Source organism: Prunus avium, chromosome 7, assembly GCF_965620075.1.
Source record: "Prunus avium chromosome 7, drPruAviu1.hap1.1, whole genome shotgun sequence".
Classification (NCBI taxonomy): Eukaryota; Viridiplantae; Streptophyta; class Magnoliopsida; order Rosales; family Rosaceae; genus Prunus; species Prunus avium.
In genome coordinates, this window is record NC_142290.1 from 33,761,484 (window position 1) to 33,780,008 (window position 18,525).

At 43.7% G+C, this 18,525-nt stretch overlaps 3 protein-coding genes across 3 annotated transcripts; 1 reads left to right on the forward strand and 2 right to left on the reverse strand.

Moving 5' to 3' along the window:
• The first annotated feature begins 1 nt into the window (after position 1).
• On the forward strand, positions 2-1,513 carry LOC110761379 (outer envelope protein). Its single transcript, XM_021963844.2, has 5 exons — positions 2-95; positions 561-621; positions 719-895; positions 985-1,183; positions 1,283-1,513. The coding sequence occupies exons 2-5, from the start codon at positions 563-565 to the stop codon at positions 1,469-1,471; spliced, it is 624 nt and encodes a 207-aa protein (XP_021819536.1). The 5' UTR covers positions 2-95; positions 561-562; the 3' UTR covers positions 1,472-1,513.
• A 313-nt stretch (positions 1,514-1,826) lies between these two features.
• LOC110761383 (F-box protein SKIP23-like) lies at positions 1,827-3,589 on the reverse strand. Its single transcript, XM_088256059.1, has one exon. The coding sequence runs from the start codon at positions 3,402-3,404 to the stop codon at positions 2,070-2,072; it is 1,335 nt and encodes a 444-aa protein (XP_088112185.1). The 5' UTR covers positions 3,405-3,589; the 3' UTR covers positions 1,827-2,069.
• Positions 3,590-14,055: 10,466 nt separating this feature from the next.
• LOC110761360 (uncharacterized) lies at positions 14,056-17,820 on the reverse strand. The gene is made up of 3 exons (XM_021963823.2): positions 17,726-17,820; positions 17,563-17,623; positions 14,056-17,156 (listed from the first exon to the last, which is right to left on the reverse strand). The coding sequence occupies exon 3, from the start codon at positions 17,044-17,046 to the stop codon at positions 14,716-14,718; it is 2,331 nt and encodes a 776-aa protein (XP_021819515.2). The 5' UTR covers positions 17,047-17,156; positions 17,563-17,623; positions 17,726-17,820; the 3' UTR covers positions 14,056-14,715.
• Between the last annotated feature and the right edge of the window lie 705 nt (positions 17,821-18,525).

The window sequence follows — 18,525 nt, forward strand, 5'->3', positions numbered from 1 at the left end:
ACAAAATGAAAAGGGTCTATCAGCTCACCCCACTCTCTCACTCACAGTTTCATCTCTGCAAATCCGTACCCAGCGCAACATCTTCAGGCTGAAAGGTAGAACAATTTTTCAATTTTTTCCAAATTTTTGGGCACAGCGTGTCGTATATACGGTTCTAAAGTTTCAATTTTTTTTTCCTTTTCATGAAGTTTGATGTCGTTTCAGCGCTCCCCGGTTTCAGTTTTCATTGATGCTTTTTGGGTGAATAAATGTCTCAAAACTTGCATTTGAATGATGGGTTTCATCTAATTCTAGCTTTAACTAGCAACCGTTTGCATAGGACTTTGGCTTACCTTGTAGTTGTTCTTTCAGAGAATATTGGCTCTTTTTGAATGATGGGTTTATCTATTTATTTTGGAGAAATCGCATGCCTTGTTTGTATATAAATTATATTGATAATTAGTTTGCATTTTCTTAAATCTGAGAGGTTTGCTCAAACTGCACCAGCCAAATTAAATTTTTTTTTTTTTTTGTTCAATATATGCCATTTTTGTTGTTGAGGTTATTGATGTTTATGGCAGGCATGGTTTTCTTGAGCTGGGTTAGGCCAAGTCCTGAAGAACAGAAGGCTTGCATTGACAGGTAAAGAAGACTGCTCTGAACTTGATATGGTTTCATTTCTGTTATCAAGGAATTTGAAACATTGTGTGAACTCATCATGCCTGCTGCTTATAACCAGGTCAGGTAGCTTTAACTATGAGGCTAAATTCAGGGGAGCTACTGCTAAGTCCCTGTCTTCCCTCCAACAAGACAAGGGGCTCTCAAACAATGGTTTCTTGTTCAACCATGCGCGCGTTTTGGTTGGTTCTGGTGTTGACACTTATGAAAAGGGCAAGAGAGCTCTTCAGGACTGGAGGTCAGCCCATGTTTAATTCTCTACATGTAAAGAAATTTCAGTTGAGAAGGACAACTTAATCTTATGACTGGTTGTGTGTGGTTTGGCAGGCATTTTGGACTGAATTGGGCATTTGTTGATCCAAAGACGCCGGTTCAAAACGGAGTTAAGTTCTGTGTTTGCGTCAAGGAGTTTCTGCCATGGGTCATGATGCCTCTTCAGGTTGTATATGTGAATGAAAATAGACCTAGTAAACAGTCCATGACCTCTTTTCGTTTCGGAGGTGGTACCCTTCAAGGCCACTTGCTGGTTAGTTTTTCTTCACTTAAATTATATTTATGTGCTTTTGGTTTCAAATGAAATATATGAATCCTCTGATTTGTGGTCTGCAAATTTTGTGCAAAGCAGGCTGGGGAAGAACGATTCTCAATCGAACTGGATGAGAACAACCAAGTGTGGTACGAAATACTTTCCTTCTCAAAACCAGCTCACCCTTTGTCATTTATTGGATACCCATATGTAATGCTCAGGCAAAAGTACTTTGCTCATCAATCTTCTAATGCAATTATGAAACATTTGAATGCTTTGAAATCCTAGTGCATGTATATATGCTAATGGAATTCTGCTTCATTGCCCTTTCTTATCTTCTCTATAAGTTTAATTGTTCTAAACAACTCATAACTACTAACTAGCACCAAAAAACTATGCTATAATATTTGTTTGAAGCAACCACATTAAAATGAGAGTACATGTTTAAATAAAATATCAAAATCTGCAGTAGGTTATGCCTAAACTCACAATCTCCATCCAGCTCCGCATAGATCAGGCCCTTGGCCATGTTGGCGATGGGCAAAGATACTAGCAGAGGCTGGATATGTTAGCAGGACGACACAGCGACTGTCGATGTTGCTCTATCTACCTTTACATGTGGCCTATTACATGAAAAGAGATAGGGAGAAGCAGGCACTGCAAGGTTGACAACTTAATTTCTCTCTCCTTAAAGCTCATAATCGGCGTCCAGCTTTGCATCGATCAAGCTTGGGGAAGTTGGAGATTGCGATGCTTCACAGTCAAGCATTGAAGGATCCAAAAAACCACCTATACTAAACCACATTATATGAAACAATAAATTTTCAATAAAATAAAATAAAATTGAAATTGCAGTAGTGTGTCAAAATTCAAATGACCATCCAACTTAGCATCGATCTAGCCGCCAAGATCTAAGTCTAATTTTCTTTTTCTTTAATTTTCTTGAAAGCCAAGTCCAAATCCAAACCCGACGCCAAATCTTCTTCTTGTTTTTCTTTTCCTTGCTTGACAACCAAGTCCAAGTTGGGGGTGGGCGGAAGATATTATCACAGCTTGGATAATATGTTAGGGGCAAGTGACTGCCAAAATCTAATCGGAAAACTCCCATCTCACTAAACATTCCTCCAAACTCACCCTCCATATTATTCTTCATATAAAAGAAATTAGAGAAATAAATGCTATTTCCCTTGCATCCTGGAAAATCTCTAGCAGAAACAGAGAAGCAGCTGTCATCCCCCACGAGCAATATTCGATCGCTCAAAGCATCCCTCTCATCAACCTCAATCCATTGATTTTCAGCTTTGTTCAACTTAAAAACCTTGAATTTAAGCTCAATGTCGAGCCACTTGTCTAAATAACTATCTTCTCCCATTGTACTCGGATACCTATCGACTAAGAGCAACTCCCCCGACGACTCCACCAAACTCTTCTTGTGATCACCACCCGAACAAGCTAATATTGGCGGCGCAACTACTTTCACATTCAGACAAGAATCAACCACTACAGCTTGTCCGTCCTGGCAGACAGCATAGAACTTCCCTTCGTAAAAAATAACATCTTCGTAATCATAATGTTGATCATGATCCAACTGAGAGATCTCAATGCAGTTGTTAACGTCGACATCTAATTTGCCGTGGTATAATACTCCATCGACAATTATCATGACAGCAGGGAAACCGAGATTCATGGACAAGGCCACCTTATTATTACGGTCCCACCAACCCCCGTCATGTATGCTGTAAACTCTTGCATATTCAAAAACCCTAAATTCCAATAGGTTAAATACCTTTGGGAATGAGTGGGGCAGTCTCCCTACAACAAACTGGGAGAGTGGATGCAACATACGAGTTTCACCATATTTTCCTTCTTCAACCTTAACCAACCAACCTCTTTTATGAGGATCATCTCTAGGAGGCGCAAGATGAAAGACAATGCTCTCGGTTAGGGTAAAGGTGGTGTTGCTGCCATTGGTGTCTCGAATGAGAACTTTGATGGGAAATTGAAGCTGCTTTTCGAAGCGAGGGATGGAGGACCGCAATGACTTGCACACCGCACGAAATCGAGAAACATCTGTTCTGGTGTTTAGGCACTTTCCGATGCTCTCTATCAGTTCACCTGGGATTCTACTCGCCATCCAGGATGATTTTCTTGGTGATTGAAGCTCATTTGAGACTAAAGTCAAAACTAAATACACAGGGAAGGAAGGTCTTGGGCAGAACATCAGCTTTCATATTTGAATAAGAATCTCAAGAGAATTGGAAAGTTTGGTCCCGGATTATAGGGGTTGATAGATAGAGTCCTACTTGTTTTGGTATTATAGTTATGGGAAGGAAAAAAAAACAGAATTAATGCGTACAATAAATAGTTGTTTTGGTGGCATTATGGTTAGTCAAAACAATATTTTAATTGGTTACGATTTTGGTAACAAATATTGTTGAGGATTTGTATGTTACATTAAGCAATTGGTAAATGCATTTTTACCACACAATTCCTCAACTACCCTTTTGCCATAATCTCCATCTGACTCATAATCGCCATCCGACTCATCCTGGCCGTCCAGCTCATAATCCCCATCCAAGTCCAAGTTGGGGGAGGGAAGGTAAAAGATTTTAAGAGAACTTGGATCATCAGAATCGAAGTTGCACTCTCCAATCTGGTTAAAGGGTCTTCCTAACGCATTGTACCTGTTGACACCATAACTGACCAAGCAACTAGAAGACTAAAAGGAACTCTAAGCAAAGCAAGAGGAGTCCCACATCGGAAAACAACAAGAAGTGAAGGCTCCCTCTCACCTATAAAAGCATACCACTCTCCACTTAAGAGAGGATGAAAAACTGAGCTGGGGGCTCCCTCTTCAGGACTCTCCTGTTAGTCCAGCCTTCGGGTCCTGGGTCTCCAGACCCGGGGACTTGACCCCTGGGCTCCAGACTCCTAGCTTTGTACTTTAGGCCCTAGGCCTTCTTCCATTTATCTTTGGGTCTAACCCCCTTGTACAAATGTAAACAATATCATAATGAGAACATCTTCTCTGTGGACGTAGCCCATTCATTAAGGGTGAACCACATATATCTTGTCTTTTGTATATTTATAAATTGGCCAAAGCCCTCACATACCTGCTGAAGGTCCAAGCCTTCACCCATCATCCATCACACCTCATCACTAAGTTGGACTCAATAATGGCCCAACCATTTTGAGCATCAACAGTTTGGCGCCGTCTGTGGGAATTGACACAAAAGGCTTCTGTCGTTCTCCCCTCTCCAGTGCTCTTCGGCACCCATACAATCAACATCACCTAGGCTGCCGTTAGGCAATGCCTTACTGGAGCCACCTTGAATGCCAGGTCAACAAATTGCAGAAGATGATATTTTAAGAAAGCCAATCAGTGTGGCTATACTTTGCATGGCTTGCAGGGCCAACCCAACATCTCAGTTCAAAGTACCGACCGACACTTCTTTGAAGAGTAAAAATATGGGGACTTGAGCTTGTCCCACAAGCTCCATCATTCGGCGTGCGCTGCCTTCGGCACCCCACCATACCCTTGCCATGGTCACGACACCCTTGCTTGGCTGACCCAGGTTCCTTACAACAGTACAAGAGACCCCAGCCTTAGCTCCGAAGGTCTATCAGTCGGAGCTTGCCGAACGAACTTGAGTCTTCTCCTTGCAAAAACCCTTGCAGCCATCTATCTATCTTTCAAAAGCTCTTGCCAAAGACACCCCAGCTCTGGCAAAAGCATTTGAAACCTCACGGCACCAATTGAAGCCAAGAGAAATCGCGAACGCCTTGAAGGACCAGCTAAAAACTTTGCCCACACTTCAGAAGGATCGAAAGGCTCCAATCACTTCCTTGCCGTCAGTCAAGGACCCAGACCCTAGACGGTCCTAGATTGGATGAACCCCCCTCCACGAACAAATGATGAACGACACCACGGACCCAGCTCCAACTCGATGCGAAAACTAGGCACTTAGACCCACTCCTCGCCGAAGACAGATCAGCCCCTCACCAAAATACCTTCGAATATCTCTTGCCGACCGGCACCTTCTCCGAGCTGAACTACGGACCCAGCTCCGAATATATTTTGGAGCCTAGCTTCCCTGCCGAACGGCAGGGAGCATGCAGAAGGTGAAGGAGTGACTTACCAATTTTTGGCTGACCCAGCCCCTCAAGCTAAAAGGTGACGACATGTCTTAAGCTAATAGGGGACTTGCACCTCCTCTCCCCAAACCCTGGCCCTTATCTCCAATCTTTGGACTCCCTTACCGAAGGTATAAAAACCCTAGCTATAAAAGCACAAGGGCCCAGCTACAAAAAGGCCCCAGCTACGTTTCAAAAACGGAAGGACCCAGCCTCTAAAAATCCGAATCTACCCTCAAAACCCTAGCCACCACCTGGGTCAAGGAGGCTTGCCGAAGCCCAGCTTTGGAACCCGGCCCCAAGGCCATTGCTCAAGCCCAACATCGCATAAAACTCCATTGCTGAAGTTTCAAACACACCTTCGCGCCACCTTGGCCTTTCTACTAAACGAACACTCGGACCCCCATGGACCCAGCTCGTAAAGTGCCCCCCAAGACACCCTTTCCAAATCTGGAAGCCCCCAGCCCCCGCTGAAGCCCAGCTCCACATAGCACAAACCCCAGGCCTTTGCCAAAGCCCAGCTCATGAGGCCCACCTACCAAGAACTTGGAAACTCGCGGGATCAAGCCCCTCATTCTTCCTGCCGAAGGACAAGCCCTTGCCGAAGCTATGAAGGCCCAGCTCCAAGGACATGCCACAAGCTCAAATATCCACAAGGTACCCAAATTTCTTAAAATAATAATAAAATTTGCACATATGCATTCCTTCTCTTCGGCACCCTCGTGCCCAGGCACATTGCCTTGCCCCATGCAAGCTTTGTGTCACCTTTGGCATCTCATTTGCCTTCGGCACCCCCGTGCCTAGCTATACCTTCGGCACCCCCGTGCCTAGCTTCACCTTTGGCACCCCCGTGCCTAAGCCCACCTTTGGCACCCCCGTGCCTAAGCTCACCTTCGGCATCTTCTTGCCTAAGCCCACCTTCGGCACCCCCAGTGCCCAAGCTCACCTTTGGCACCCTAGTGCCTAAGCTCACCTTTGGCACCCCCGTGCCTAAGCTCACCTTCGGCACCCCCGTGCCTAAGCCCACCTTTGGCACCCCCGTGCCTAAGCCCACCTTTGGCACCCCCGTGCCTAAGCTCATATTTGGTACCCCAGTGCCTAAGCTCCCCTTCGGCACCCCGTGCCTAAGCTCACCTCCGGCACCCCGTGCCTAAGCCCACCTTCGGCACCCTAGTGCCCAAGCTCACCTTCGGTACCCCCGTACCTGAGCTCACCTTCGGCGCCCCCGTGCCTAAGCCTACCTTTGGCACCTCCATGCCTTGCCACATGCAAGCTTGGCACCTTCGGCACCCCATGCCCTCTGGCATTATTGCGACAAGCAAGTCTTATGCCTTCGGCATCCTCATGCCCAGCTACTTCCTCTTGCGACATGCAAGCTTGGCACCTTCGGCACCCCATGCCCTCCGGCATTATTGCGACAAGCAAGTCTTATGCCTTCGGCACCCTCGTGCCTAGCCACTTCCTCTTGCGACATGCAAGCTTGGCACCTTCGGCACCCCATGCCCTCCGGCATTATTGCGACATGCAAGCTTGGCACCTTCGGCGCCCCATGCCCTCCGGCATTTTATATTGCGACACGCAAGTCTTATGCCTTCGGCATCCTCATGCCTAGCCCCTTCCTCTTGCGACATGCAAGCTTGGCACCTTCGGCACCCCGTGCCCTTCGGCATTTTATATTGCGACAAGCAAGTCTTATGCCTTCGGCACCCCCGTGCCTAGCTACTTCCTCTTGCGACATGCAAGCTTGGCACCTTCGGCACCCCATGCCCTCTGGCATTATTGCGACATGCAAGTCTTATGCCTTCGGCATCCTCATGCCCAGCCACTTCCTCTTGCGACATGCAAGCTTGGCACCTTCGGCACCCCATGCCCTCTGGCATTATTGCGACATGCAAGTCTTATGCCTTCGGCATCCTCATGCCCAGCCACTTCCTCTTGCGACATGCAAGCTTGGCACCTTCGGCACCCCATGCCCTCTGGCATTATTGCGACATGCAAGTCTTATGCCTTCGGCATCCTCATGCCCAGCTACTTCCTCTTGCGACATGCAAGCTTAGCACCTTCGGCACCCCATGCCCTCCGGCATTATTGCGACAAGCAAGTCTTATGCCTTCGGCACCCTCGTGCCTAGCCACTTCCTCTTGCGACATGCAAGCTTGGCACCTTCGGCACCCCATGCCCTCCGGCATTTTATATTGCGACAAGCAAGTCTCATGCCTTCGGCACCCTCGTGCCTAGCCACTTCCTCTTGCGACATGCAAGCTTGGCACCTTCGGCACCCCATGCCCTTCGGCATTTTATATTGCGACATGCCTAGCTCTTCCCCTTGCCACATGCAAGCTTGTTTCGCCTTCGGCACCCCCGTGCCTAGGCCCACCTTCGGCACCCCCGTGCCTAGGCCCACCTAGCCCCTTCCTCTTGCGACATGCAAGCTTGGCACCTTCGGCACCCCGTGCCCTTCGGCATTTTATATTGCGACAAGCAAGTCTTATGCCTTCGGCACCCCCGTGCCTAGCTACTTCCTCTTGCGACATGCAAGCTTGGCACCTTCGGCACCCCATGCCCTCTGGCATTATTGCGACATGCAAGTCTTATGCCTTCGGCATCCTCATGCCCAGCCACTTCCTCTTGCGACATGCAAGCTTGGCACCTTCGGCACCCCATGCCCTCTGGCATTATTGCGACATGCAAGTCTTATGCCTTCGGCATCCTCATGCCCAGCCACTTCCTCTTGCGACATGCAAGCTTGGCACCTTCGGCACCCCATGCCCTCTGGCATTATTGCGACATGCAAGTCTTATGCCTTCGGCATCCTCATGCCCAGCTACTTCCTCTTGCGACATGCAAGCTTAGCACCTTCGGCACCCCATGCCCTCCGGCATTATTGCGACAAGCAAGTCTTATGCCTTCGGCACCCTCGTGCCTAGCCACTTCCTCTTGCGACATGCAAGCTTGGCACCTTCGGCACCCCATGCCCTCCGGCATTTTATATTGCGACAAGCAAGTCTCATGCCTTCGGCACCCTCGTGCCTAGCCACTTCCTCTTGCGACATGCAAGCTTGGCACCTTCGGCACCCCATGCCCTTCGGCATTTTATATTGCGACATGCCTAGCTCTTCCCCTTGCCACATGCAAGCTTGTTTCGCCTTCGGCACCCCCGTGCCTAGGCCCACCTTTGGCACCTCCATGCTTTGCAACATCCAAGCTTTGGCATCCCTTTGCCTAAGCTCACCTTCGGCACCCCTTTGCCTAAGCCCACCTTTGGCACCCCTGTGCCTAAGCTCACCCTCGGCGCCCCCATGCCTAAGCTCACCTTCGGCACCCCTTTGCCTAAGCCCACCTTTGGCACCCCTGTGCCTAAGCTCACCCTCGGCGCCCCCATGCCTAAGCTCACATTCGGCACCCCCGTGCCTAGGCACATTGCCTTGCAACATGCAAGCTTTGTGTCACCTTTGGCATCTCCTTTGCCTTCGGCACCCTCGCGCCTAGCTTCACCTTCGGCACCCTCTTGCCTAAGCCCACCTTCGGCACCCCCGTGCCTAGGCACATTGCCTTGCAACATGCAAGCTTTGTGTCACCTTTGGCATCTCCTTTGCCTTCGACACCCTCGTGCCTAAGTCCACCTTTGGCACCCCCGTGCCTAGGCACATTTCCTTGCGACATACAAGCTTATGTATTTGGCAAACCCCTCTGCCTTCGGCACCCTTGTGCCTTTAGCATCCCTTTTGCCTTCGACATCCCCCCCCCCCCTTGCGGACCGACACCTTGGCTCCTTGCCTAGCTTAGCCTAACACTCTAGGCTCAACCCAAGCCCACATGGCCCCTTGTTGAACGGCACGACACATGCCTAGCCCAAACACACCCAGGCCCTTCTGAAGGTTCATTCTCTTTCTTCCAGAGCCCAGCTCCAAATCCATGTCAAAATCCCCAAAGGCTTCACTACTTCACCATGACGAAGAATGGGCCACAAGGCCTCAAAATTTGCCAACAAATTCCCTTGCCGATCGACAAGGGATGTACCGAAGCTCCTAGCTGACCTAGCTCCAAATGCGACCTAGCTCATCGACTTGCTGACCTATCTCCAAAATGCGACCTAGCTCACACTCACCCACTTGCTGACATATCTCTTTTTGCCGACCTAGCTCCAAGCTCCAAAAGATGACCTAGCTCCTTTTTGTTGACTTAGCTCCAAAATGACCTAGCTCCTTTTTGCTAACCTAGCTCCAAAAGCCCACCTTGGGCCTAGCCCTATTTCACCTACCAACTATCGCTAAAATGCCCAAACCCAAAAACTGGCGCTCAAACAAAAACCGGGACTAGACTCATCTCTAGGCCCAAGCCCGGGACTTTCTAAACCCCTTGCCGAACGGCAAGGGGCATGCAACTTTTTTTGGGGGCTCCCATAAATCTTAGCTCACCAAATGGCCCGGCCCCTTAAAAGGCCAGCCCTTGATGTTGGCCCCAATTCCTTGCCGAAGCCTCAAAAGCCAACCCCGTGAGGGACTCTATTTTCCTCTCCATGCTCCCTACCGTTCGGCAAGGAAGCTAAACCCTCAAGCTTTGTTCCCTTACCAAAGCAAATGGCTGACTTAGCCACAAAAAAAAAAAAAAAAAAATTTGCACCTGCCGAACGGTAGGCATTATGCAGAAGGAATTTGGGAAGTGAAAGTGCCCAATTGGCTAGCTACTTGGCTGACCTAGCCCCAAAAAAAAAAAAAAAACAAAAAAAAAAATTTGCACCTGCCGAACGGTAGGCAACATGCAGAAGGAATTTGGGGGAGTTGCCAATTTTTGGCTGACCTAGCTCAAAAAAAAAAAAAAAAAAAAAAAAAAAAAACTTCTCTCCCTTCAAACCACTTAGGTTCTTGTTGCAACTTCTCTCCCTCCAAAGTCCTTCTTACCCGGGGACTTGGGGGACTGGGGATAGTGCACTATACAACTTTGAAGACAAACTACGGTGTTGCTCGGCCAGTGCACTTAAAATTACAAATCCCCAAGCAAGAAGTATCTTCTTACTCGCGAACTTGGGGGACTACTGTTGACACCATAACTGACCAAGCAACTAGAAGACTAAAAGGAACTCTAAGCAAAGCAAGAGGAGTCCCACATCGGAAAACAACAAGAAGTGAAGGCTCCCTCTCACCTATAAAAGCATACCACTCTCCACTTAAGAGAGGATGAAAAACTGAGCTGGGGGCTCCCTCTTCAGGACTCTCCTGTTAGTCCAGCCTTCGGGTCCTGGGTCTCCAGACCCGGGGACTTGACCCCTGGGCTCCAGACTCCTAGCTTTGTACTTTAGGCCCTAGGCCTTCTTCCATTTATCTTTGGGTCTAACCCCCTTGTACAAATGTAAACAATATCATAATGAGAACATCTTCTCTGTGGACGTAGCCCATTCATTAAGGGTGAACCACATATATCTTGTCTTTTGTATATTTATAAATTGGCCAAAGCCCTCACATACCTGCTTAAGGTCCAAGCCTTCACCCATCATCCATCACACCTCATCACTAAGTTGGACTCAATAATGGCCCAACCATTTTGAGCATCAACAGTACCTATAATGCTCCACAGGAAAACTATCTGAGAAATAAATGCTGTTCCCCAAGAACCCTGGAAAATCTCTAGCAGAAACAGAGAAGCAGCTGTCATCACTCACAAACAATATTCGATCATCCAAAGCTACCCTATCCACCTCAATCCATTTCTTCTCAACGGCATTCAACTTGAAAACCTTGAATTCGAGCTTACTTGTGCTGCAAGACATGAAAGGCGGACATCTATCAACTAAAAGCAGCTCCCCGGATGACTCCACCAAATTCTTCTTGTGACAGCCGGCAGAACAAGCTACCGCAGACGCAATTGCTGTCACATTCAGACAAGAATCAACTGCGAAGGCTTTTCCGTCCTGGCAGACAACATAGAAGTTTCCTTTGTGAAAAAGAACGTCTAATCTTCCATAGTGCAATCTTCTATGGCCAATGACCAGGACATTGACCGCGGGGGAATCAGCTGAGAATTAGAAAGTTTGGCTGTAGAATTAATGACTATTGAGTTATGTATTGCCTACATAATACATACATAAACCCTGGTTTTGTAAAAATCTCATATTGTAATTGGTTGAAGATCTGTTGGGTTTCTTATGATCTGCTGCAACCTGGCATATAATTTGAGGGATAGAAAATAAATAATTTTAAGCTGCACATTTCAAGTGATACAATTGTCAATTGCAGGGAAGTTGGAGGAAAAAGAATGAAGTACTTGTAACAAAAATATGAAATTTTAAACTTAACATGGATCAACAGACCAACTCATGCACACGTTCAAGTCCTTTTCTTTTGTTTCTTTCTTTTCCCTGCTTCCAAATTCATGTCCAAATCCAAGTCTTGTTGTTTCCTTTTCCTTTGTTGTTGGCTTGGCAACCAAGTCCAAGTTGGGGGTGGGCAAAAGATGTTGTGAAAATTTGGACAATCTGTTAGCGGTAAGCAAGTGCCAGAATCTAAGCAGAACACTCCAGTTTGGCTCAACATGCTTCCTCTTCCTAACGCGTTTGTGCGATTATAATGATCATAGAAATAAATGCAGCTCCCCCTGCACCCTGGGAAATCTCCAGTAGAAACAGACAAGCAGCGGTTGCGCCCCACCACCAATATTCGATCACGCAAAGCTTCCGCGTCAGCCTCAACCCATTGTTTCTCTTCTGCATCCAACTTGAAAACCTTGAATTTGATAAGGTCAGTAGTCATGGGCGGCTTGTCTGCATAGTCAGAATCAGAAGAATCTTCACCATGAACGGGGGCCCGTGCTGCCGCCCTTTGACGAAGTATTTCTCTGGCCACAAGAGTACTTGGATCTACTTGCGCCCACGACAGCTTCTTAGAAGAATCTTCATCAAAAGAATAAAAATCTACTGAATCTGATGAAGAATCAGAATCTTCTGATGAAGAACCAGAAGAAGGGAATTGTTCTGTATCCCAATATCTATGAACCAAAAGCAACTCCCCGGATGACTCCACCAAATTTGGTGCCACCAAATACTTCTTGGGATTGAGGCCAAAAACATCTTCTATTCGAGACGCGATCACCGTCACATCAAGAGAAGAATCAACCACTACGGCTGTTCCATTCCGGCAAATAGCATAGAACTTTCCTTGATAAAAAATAACATCTTCATAAAACGAGTGTTCACCACCCAACCGAGAGACTTCGATGCACTTTTTACCGTCAACGCCTAATTTTCCATAGTATAATCTTCCCATTCTCACCATCATGATCGAAGGGAAATCGAGATTTAAGGACATGGCCACCCTATTAGGAAACCATCGAAATCGATCCCTTAAATGTAGGCTATATACTTTGGCCACCTCAAATACCCGATATTCCAGTAAGTTGATTAACTTTGGATATGAGTCGGGCAACTGCTTTATCATAAACTGGGAGAGTGGATGCAGCATATGATGATTTTCGCCCCATTCTCCTTCTCTGACATAAATCAACCAACCCCTTTCGCAGGGATCGCCGGCGGGAGGTGCAAGATGATAGAGTACGCTCTCGGTGAGGGTGAAGCTGGTTCTCTCAGCAACAACTTGGATGGGGAATTGCAGAGGGAGCTGTTTTGCAAAGGGAGGAAGAGAGGATCTCCATGACTTACAGACCGCACGAAATCGAGAAACACCAGTTTTTGTGTTGAGACGCTTACCAATTCTCTCTAATATATCATCTGGTATTTTGCTCGCCATCCCTAGTAATTATGGTGGTGATCCACCTTGTATATAGTTTGTTATGTTCAACAATAATATATAGGATGCTCCGGAAGAGGAGTAGGGTTATTTAATGCGCTGGTGAAGGACAAAAAGTCCTATGAGAATTGGGATTCTTGAATGACTCGTTTATTGCGCAACAAGCAAGTCAAGGCCACCAGTTAGCTTTCCTTTTTTATTTTTGTGTCATTGAGAAAAATTAGCTCTTATATCTCAAAACGATACCTATGAGAATTGGAAGTTCACTCAATAACTTTTGCATCCACAAATTCCATATTTGATGTTGATGGTAGAAAAGTTGGAGGAGAAAAGAAAAAAAAAACTTAAACAAAAATAAATATTTAGTTTTTTCCTCATTTTCCTAGGTATCAAAGAAGGGAAACCAAAGATTTATAGAGGTCGGTCTCCTGCTATTATAGTATTAAAGGGAACTGTTTTGCAAAAAGAGTACTTCTTAATGACGACTTGGATGGGGAATTGCAAAGGGAACTGTTTTGCAAAAAGAGGAAGAGAGGATCGTCATGACTTACACACAGCACGAAATCGAGAAACGTCGGTCTTTGTGTTGAGGCGCATGCCGATGCTCTCCCATAATTCATCTGGCATTCTGCTCGCCATCCTTAATATTTTATAATTGTATGTTGTTTTATGTTTAAGAATATATAGGGCAGAGGGGTTATTTAATGTCCTGGTGAAGCACAAATAGTCCTATGAGAATTGGGATTCTTGAATGATTGATGTCTTGCGCAGCAAGCAAGTCATTGAAAACAATCAGTTCTTTTTTTTAACTTTTTTGTTTTCTCATTGAGAAATCTTAGCTCTTATATCTCAAAGTGAATCCTACGAGAATTGGCAAGTTTTCACTCTAAATTTATATATCCAAAACTTCCATATTTGATTGGAGAAAGGAGGGGGGCGGGGAAGAAGAGGGACTTGTACAAAAATAAAAAACACCGCATAGAAGAAGCAAAATAGAGGTATGACGTTAATATCAGGATATTATTGAGTCAGAAAGTGCTACAATCTGCTCTAGTTGTCTAAGCTCTAAACAAACATGAACCAAAGAAAATCTTCAGATAAGATATTCAAGCTGAAGCAACGTGTTCTGCAATTATAAATGCCGTGAAACTAAAACGTAGAAAGGTCTCATCCTGAGTTAACGGAACATCTGCCACACACAGCTAGACTGCTAGTGATACCATCCTCCAATGTGGCTCAATAATCATCTTGGTTCAACACGATTTTCAGAAACAGTGTATGATCTGGGAATTGGTGAAACTAACGCAATACCCCTTAAATCTTGTGAACTCTTGAACAAAAGCAGAGAAAGATAATCACCACCGAACACCCACAACACTTGACTTTTCACCCAGATGCTCTCTTCCATATGTGAACTGAACTTTAAAATCTTGAATTTGACAACCTTGACACTTTCAGCTACAGACAGCTACCAAAACTTCCTGTGACTACCAACCAACACCATATGTTGAAAAATGCGATCTGTCACTTCCAAAGATGAAATAAACGTGACTGCTCTCCCAAAGAAGAATTAACCATCTTCAATCTCCCCAGCAAGTCAATGAGTGCAAACCTGCAGAAAAAGTAAAAAAAACAATAACTAGCGAGAGCATCAAAGTATCAATGTGAAGCATTTCTTATTGCAATTTTGGTTGCAACATCATTGATAAATTTTTCATAATCAATATTTTCCAGAAGATCATTTTCAACAGAAATCAAATCTCGTCCATCTAATTTTTCTTGCGATATTGGCGATTGCAAGTAAGATTTTAGTAACTTCAATTTTGAAAAACTACTTTCTGCAGAGGCCAATGTAACAGGAAAAGTCAATAATATTCTATAAGCAATGCATGCATTTGGAAGACCTAGTTCTTTTATGAAATTTAGTATTTCAAGGGCTGTCATTTTTTCTTTTGGTAAATTCCCTTGTAAGAATTTTAGTTCTTCAAATAAATCATTTCCATCAACATCACAAGATTTTCCATGCTTTAGACTGAATTCAAGATGACCACAACAAGATTTCAAATTATTATCATCCAATGAATTTAACTTCTCTGAACTAAACAAGAACCCAAAAACATCCTCATACGCCTGAAACTGTTCAAACATTCTCTTCAATAAACCTATAACTTGATCCACTATATGTAAGAAATAATGAATTCTAAAGGATTCTTCAACAGATTCAGGAGATGATTCATTGACATTCTCAGCATGGTTCTTTCTACGGGTTTTACAAGTTTCATTAAACACATAATCAATTTCCATTTCAGTAGCAATTCCTTTAGCAACAGTCATGGCCTGTGTAAACCCTGTTTCTTTATATTCTTCAAAGAAATTAATCAGCCTTTTTACCTCATCTATAGCAACATCAATAAGCATGTCTTTAGATTCTAAGTATTTGCTAACAGAGTCAACAACAGAGAGTATGTCAAACCAAATAATCATGCGTAATAAAAACTCAAAATCAAATCCATATGTTGCTAAAGAAAGAGCTTGGCACCTCACTTTGAGGTCAGACACAGTTTCTGCTAATTGAAGTAAAGCTTCTCTTACTTCTAGAGCATGGAATCTTATTGCTCTAACACTTTCAATTTCACTCTCATAATGTGAGATCGTTAATTGCTCAAGAGTTAAACCTTTTACATTATCTTCCAAAATTTTCCAACACTTTGAACAATGAGAAAACAATGTATAAATATTTTGTATCACTCCAAAAAAAGATTTTGCTTCACTACAAGAGTCTACAATGTCGCAAAGTGTTAAGTTTAGACTATGACAACCACATGGCATGTACCATGCTCTACGATTTATATCTAAAAGCTTATTCTGTACACCTTGGTCTCTCCCTCTCACATTAGATCCATGATCATATCCTTGTCCTCTTACATCGTCCAGATTAAGGTCAAGAGATTTTAACACACTTCGCAATTCTTCAAAAAGTCCTTGGCCTGAACACACATTTAAAAACCCTAAAAAGTACTCTTCTATTTTTATTGGACTTGTAGAAACATCTACAGATCGTAACAACAAAGAAATTTGTTTTTCGTCATTTGAATCAAGAGTACAATCAAGAATCACAGAAAAATACTTTGCTTCCTTAATTTTTTTTATGATTGCACTTTTGATTTCAGAAGCTAACAAAATTATCAATTCTTGAATGTTACGACCTAGATAATGACAACGAATCTCATTGTTTTGAACACGTCCAATGTGCATTTGCATTACTTGATCCCAGACTGCAATCATTTCAATTTGGGTAAAAAAATTTCCACGATCATTTTGATAAATCCTGTCATTTGTTCCAAAGAATGTGAACTTATGTTTAACAAGAAATTTCACAACTGAAATGATTCTTGGCAACACATTTCTCCAGTGTTGTTTCTCCTGGTTAATCTTGTCAGGAACTATTTTATCCACCGTTTCATTTTTCTCCAATGTAAGACGCACATCCTTCCAAGTGATCATGTGAAAGATGTGCTCAATGCTTGTTTCATGTTCTTTGAGCAAAAGACTAAGTTGTTCCCAGTCTCCATATCCTTCATTTGCTAACTGACATTTTAGCGACAAACGTTTAAACAACTTGCAACAAAAACAAAATACTTTATCAACATCCTTTGAATAAACTAGCCATTCTCTATCACGTTTCTCTCCATTTGGTAAATAACGAGTGTAAAATGTTGAAGAGAAACATCTAGAGGATTTATCTTTTGGGCCTTTCTCCCCAAAAAGATCTCTTCTAGGCCCTTTTTCAACTAATAGATCTCTCAGTTTTGTATTGAGATTCTCCCAATTACTTGGATCATAAATGTCCAAGGGAATGGACTGAGGAGGTTGTTCATTGACTAAATTAGAGACATCATCATTTTCAACATGATCTCCTAAATCATCAACATGTTTAATTTTTCTCTTATTTCTGCATTTATCATATCCCAGTGATTTCATAGGAAGCATTTTCACAGTAAAAGAAATCACAGCGAAAGAAGTCAGAACGATAGAACCTGGAACGAAGACACAGCGTGGTCTGCGTGAGGAAGTCAGAAGATAATTCTTAACTTCATAACCTGATAAAACAATGAACAAGATAGTTTAGATTTGTAGAATGTAGAGACAAAATTAATTTCAAGAAGCAAAGTTAAAAACCCATTTCCATTATTCACACATAGTTAGCATTCAACTCCTAGTTATCCATTGAATTACAGAAACATTTAAGATAAAAATCACATCTTCAAACACAGACATATATTTTCACATCGCAAAACTCTGTTTCGTAATCAAATCAAATCTCATACAGCAAAAGGCAGCTTGAGAAAGTCAAGAATGTTGTCTAAATCATTCAAGAAGACACATTGCAGTTCAAAATCAGTTCTCGGATACACAAGCCACAATATATCAAAGCTACTAATCCAAATCACGCCCACTGTGAGAGAGAGAGAGAGAGAGAGAGAGAGAGAGAGAGAGAAACCATACCTTGAAAATCACCAAATTTTCGGAACTCTTCTGACGGAGTGACCAACCGATCAGAAGAAATCTAACGAAAAATTAAGGAAAAAAAGAGTTTCAGATACAAATCAAACGAAAATTTAGGCGAAATTAGAAAATGTGGAAAAATAAATAAAGATTTGTGCCTCACCACCGGTAAGAGGGCTGAGAACCTGAGAGACAGTGAGAAAGAGAGCAATTTCAGAGAGAGAGAGAGGGAGAGAGAGAGATGATCAGTTCAAATTCTTTTTTATATTTTCGATAAAAATCTAAGCTCAACGGTCAAAAAAAATGGGGCTGCCGTCTATAACTGGGCCTGTAATGTAGCAATGGCATTTCTTTCTGGGTTTACCCATTGGGCTGTAATAATTATGATGGGTGTTTTCGTCTTTTAGGCAAAGTTTTATTTTTGGGGTCAAATTAGGCCGAAACCGAAAGTCTTTTTTTTTGGGGGGGATCAAAATTAGGCCGAAGTAATATGATGATCTTGAACACCACCCAAGAATTTGATCTCCACACCTATTCACAGAATTTCAAAAACATCGATCCCTTGTTTATTTCGTGTCAACGTTTTAAAGATTTTCAAAGAGATTAAGGAAAATTCATGGGGCAAAGTTGGAAGTGAAGGACAATTATTGGGAGCAGAGAGAAATTAAAAAGTCTCTGACATTGAAATAAATCAAAATTTTGGATTAGAAAGATATTTTATTTTGTAGATAGCGTGTGACATGGACTGTTACTACATAACTCAAAATGGAGAACGAGCTTATCCAAACAAGATCCAACACTTATGCATAACTAAGGATCCCATCAATTCAACTCAAGAGCCAGCATACAAAAATTTGTTCTGACAACCGAATCAAATTAAGCTAGCAACAACAAACACATTCGAAAACCTAAGTTCTAGTCTAAAAAATATGGAGAGATAGAGAGAGTGTTAAGATATGAAAC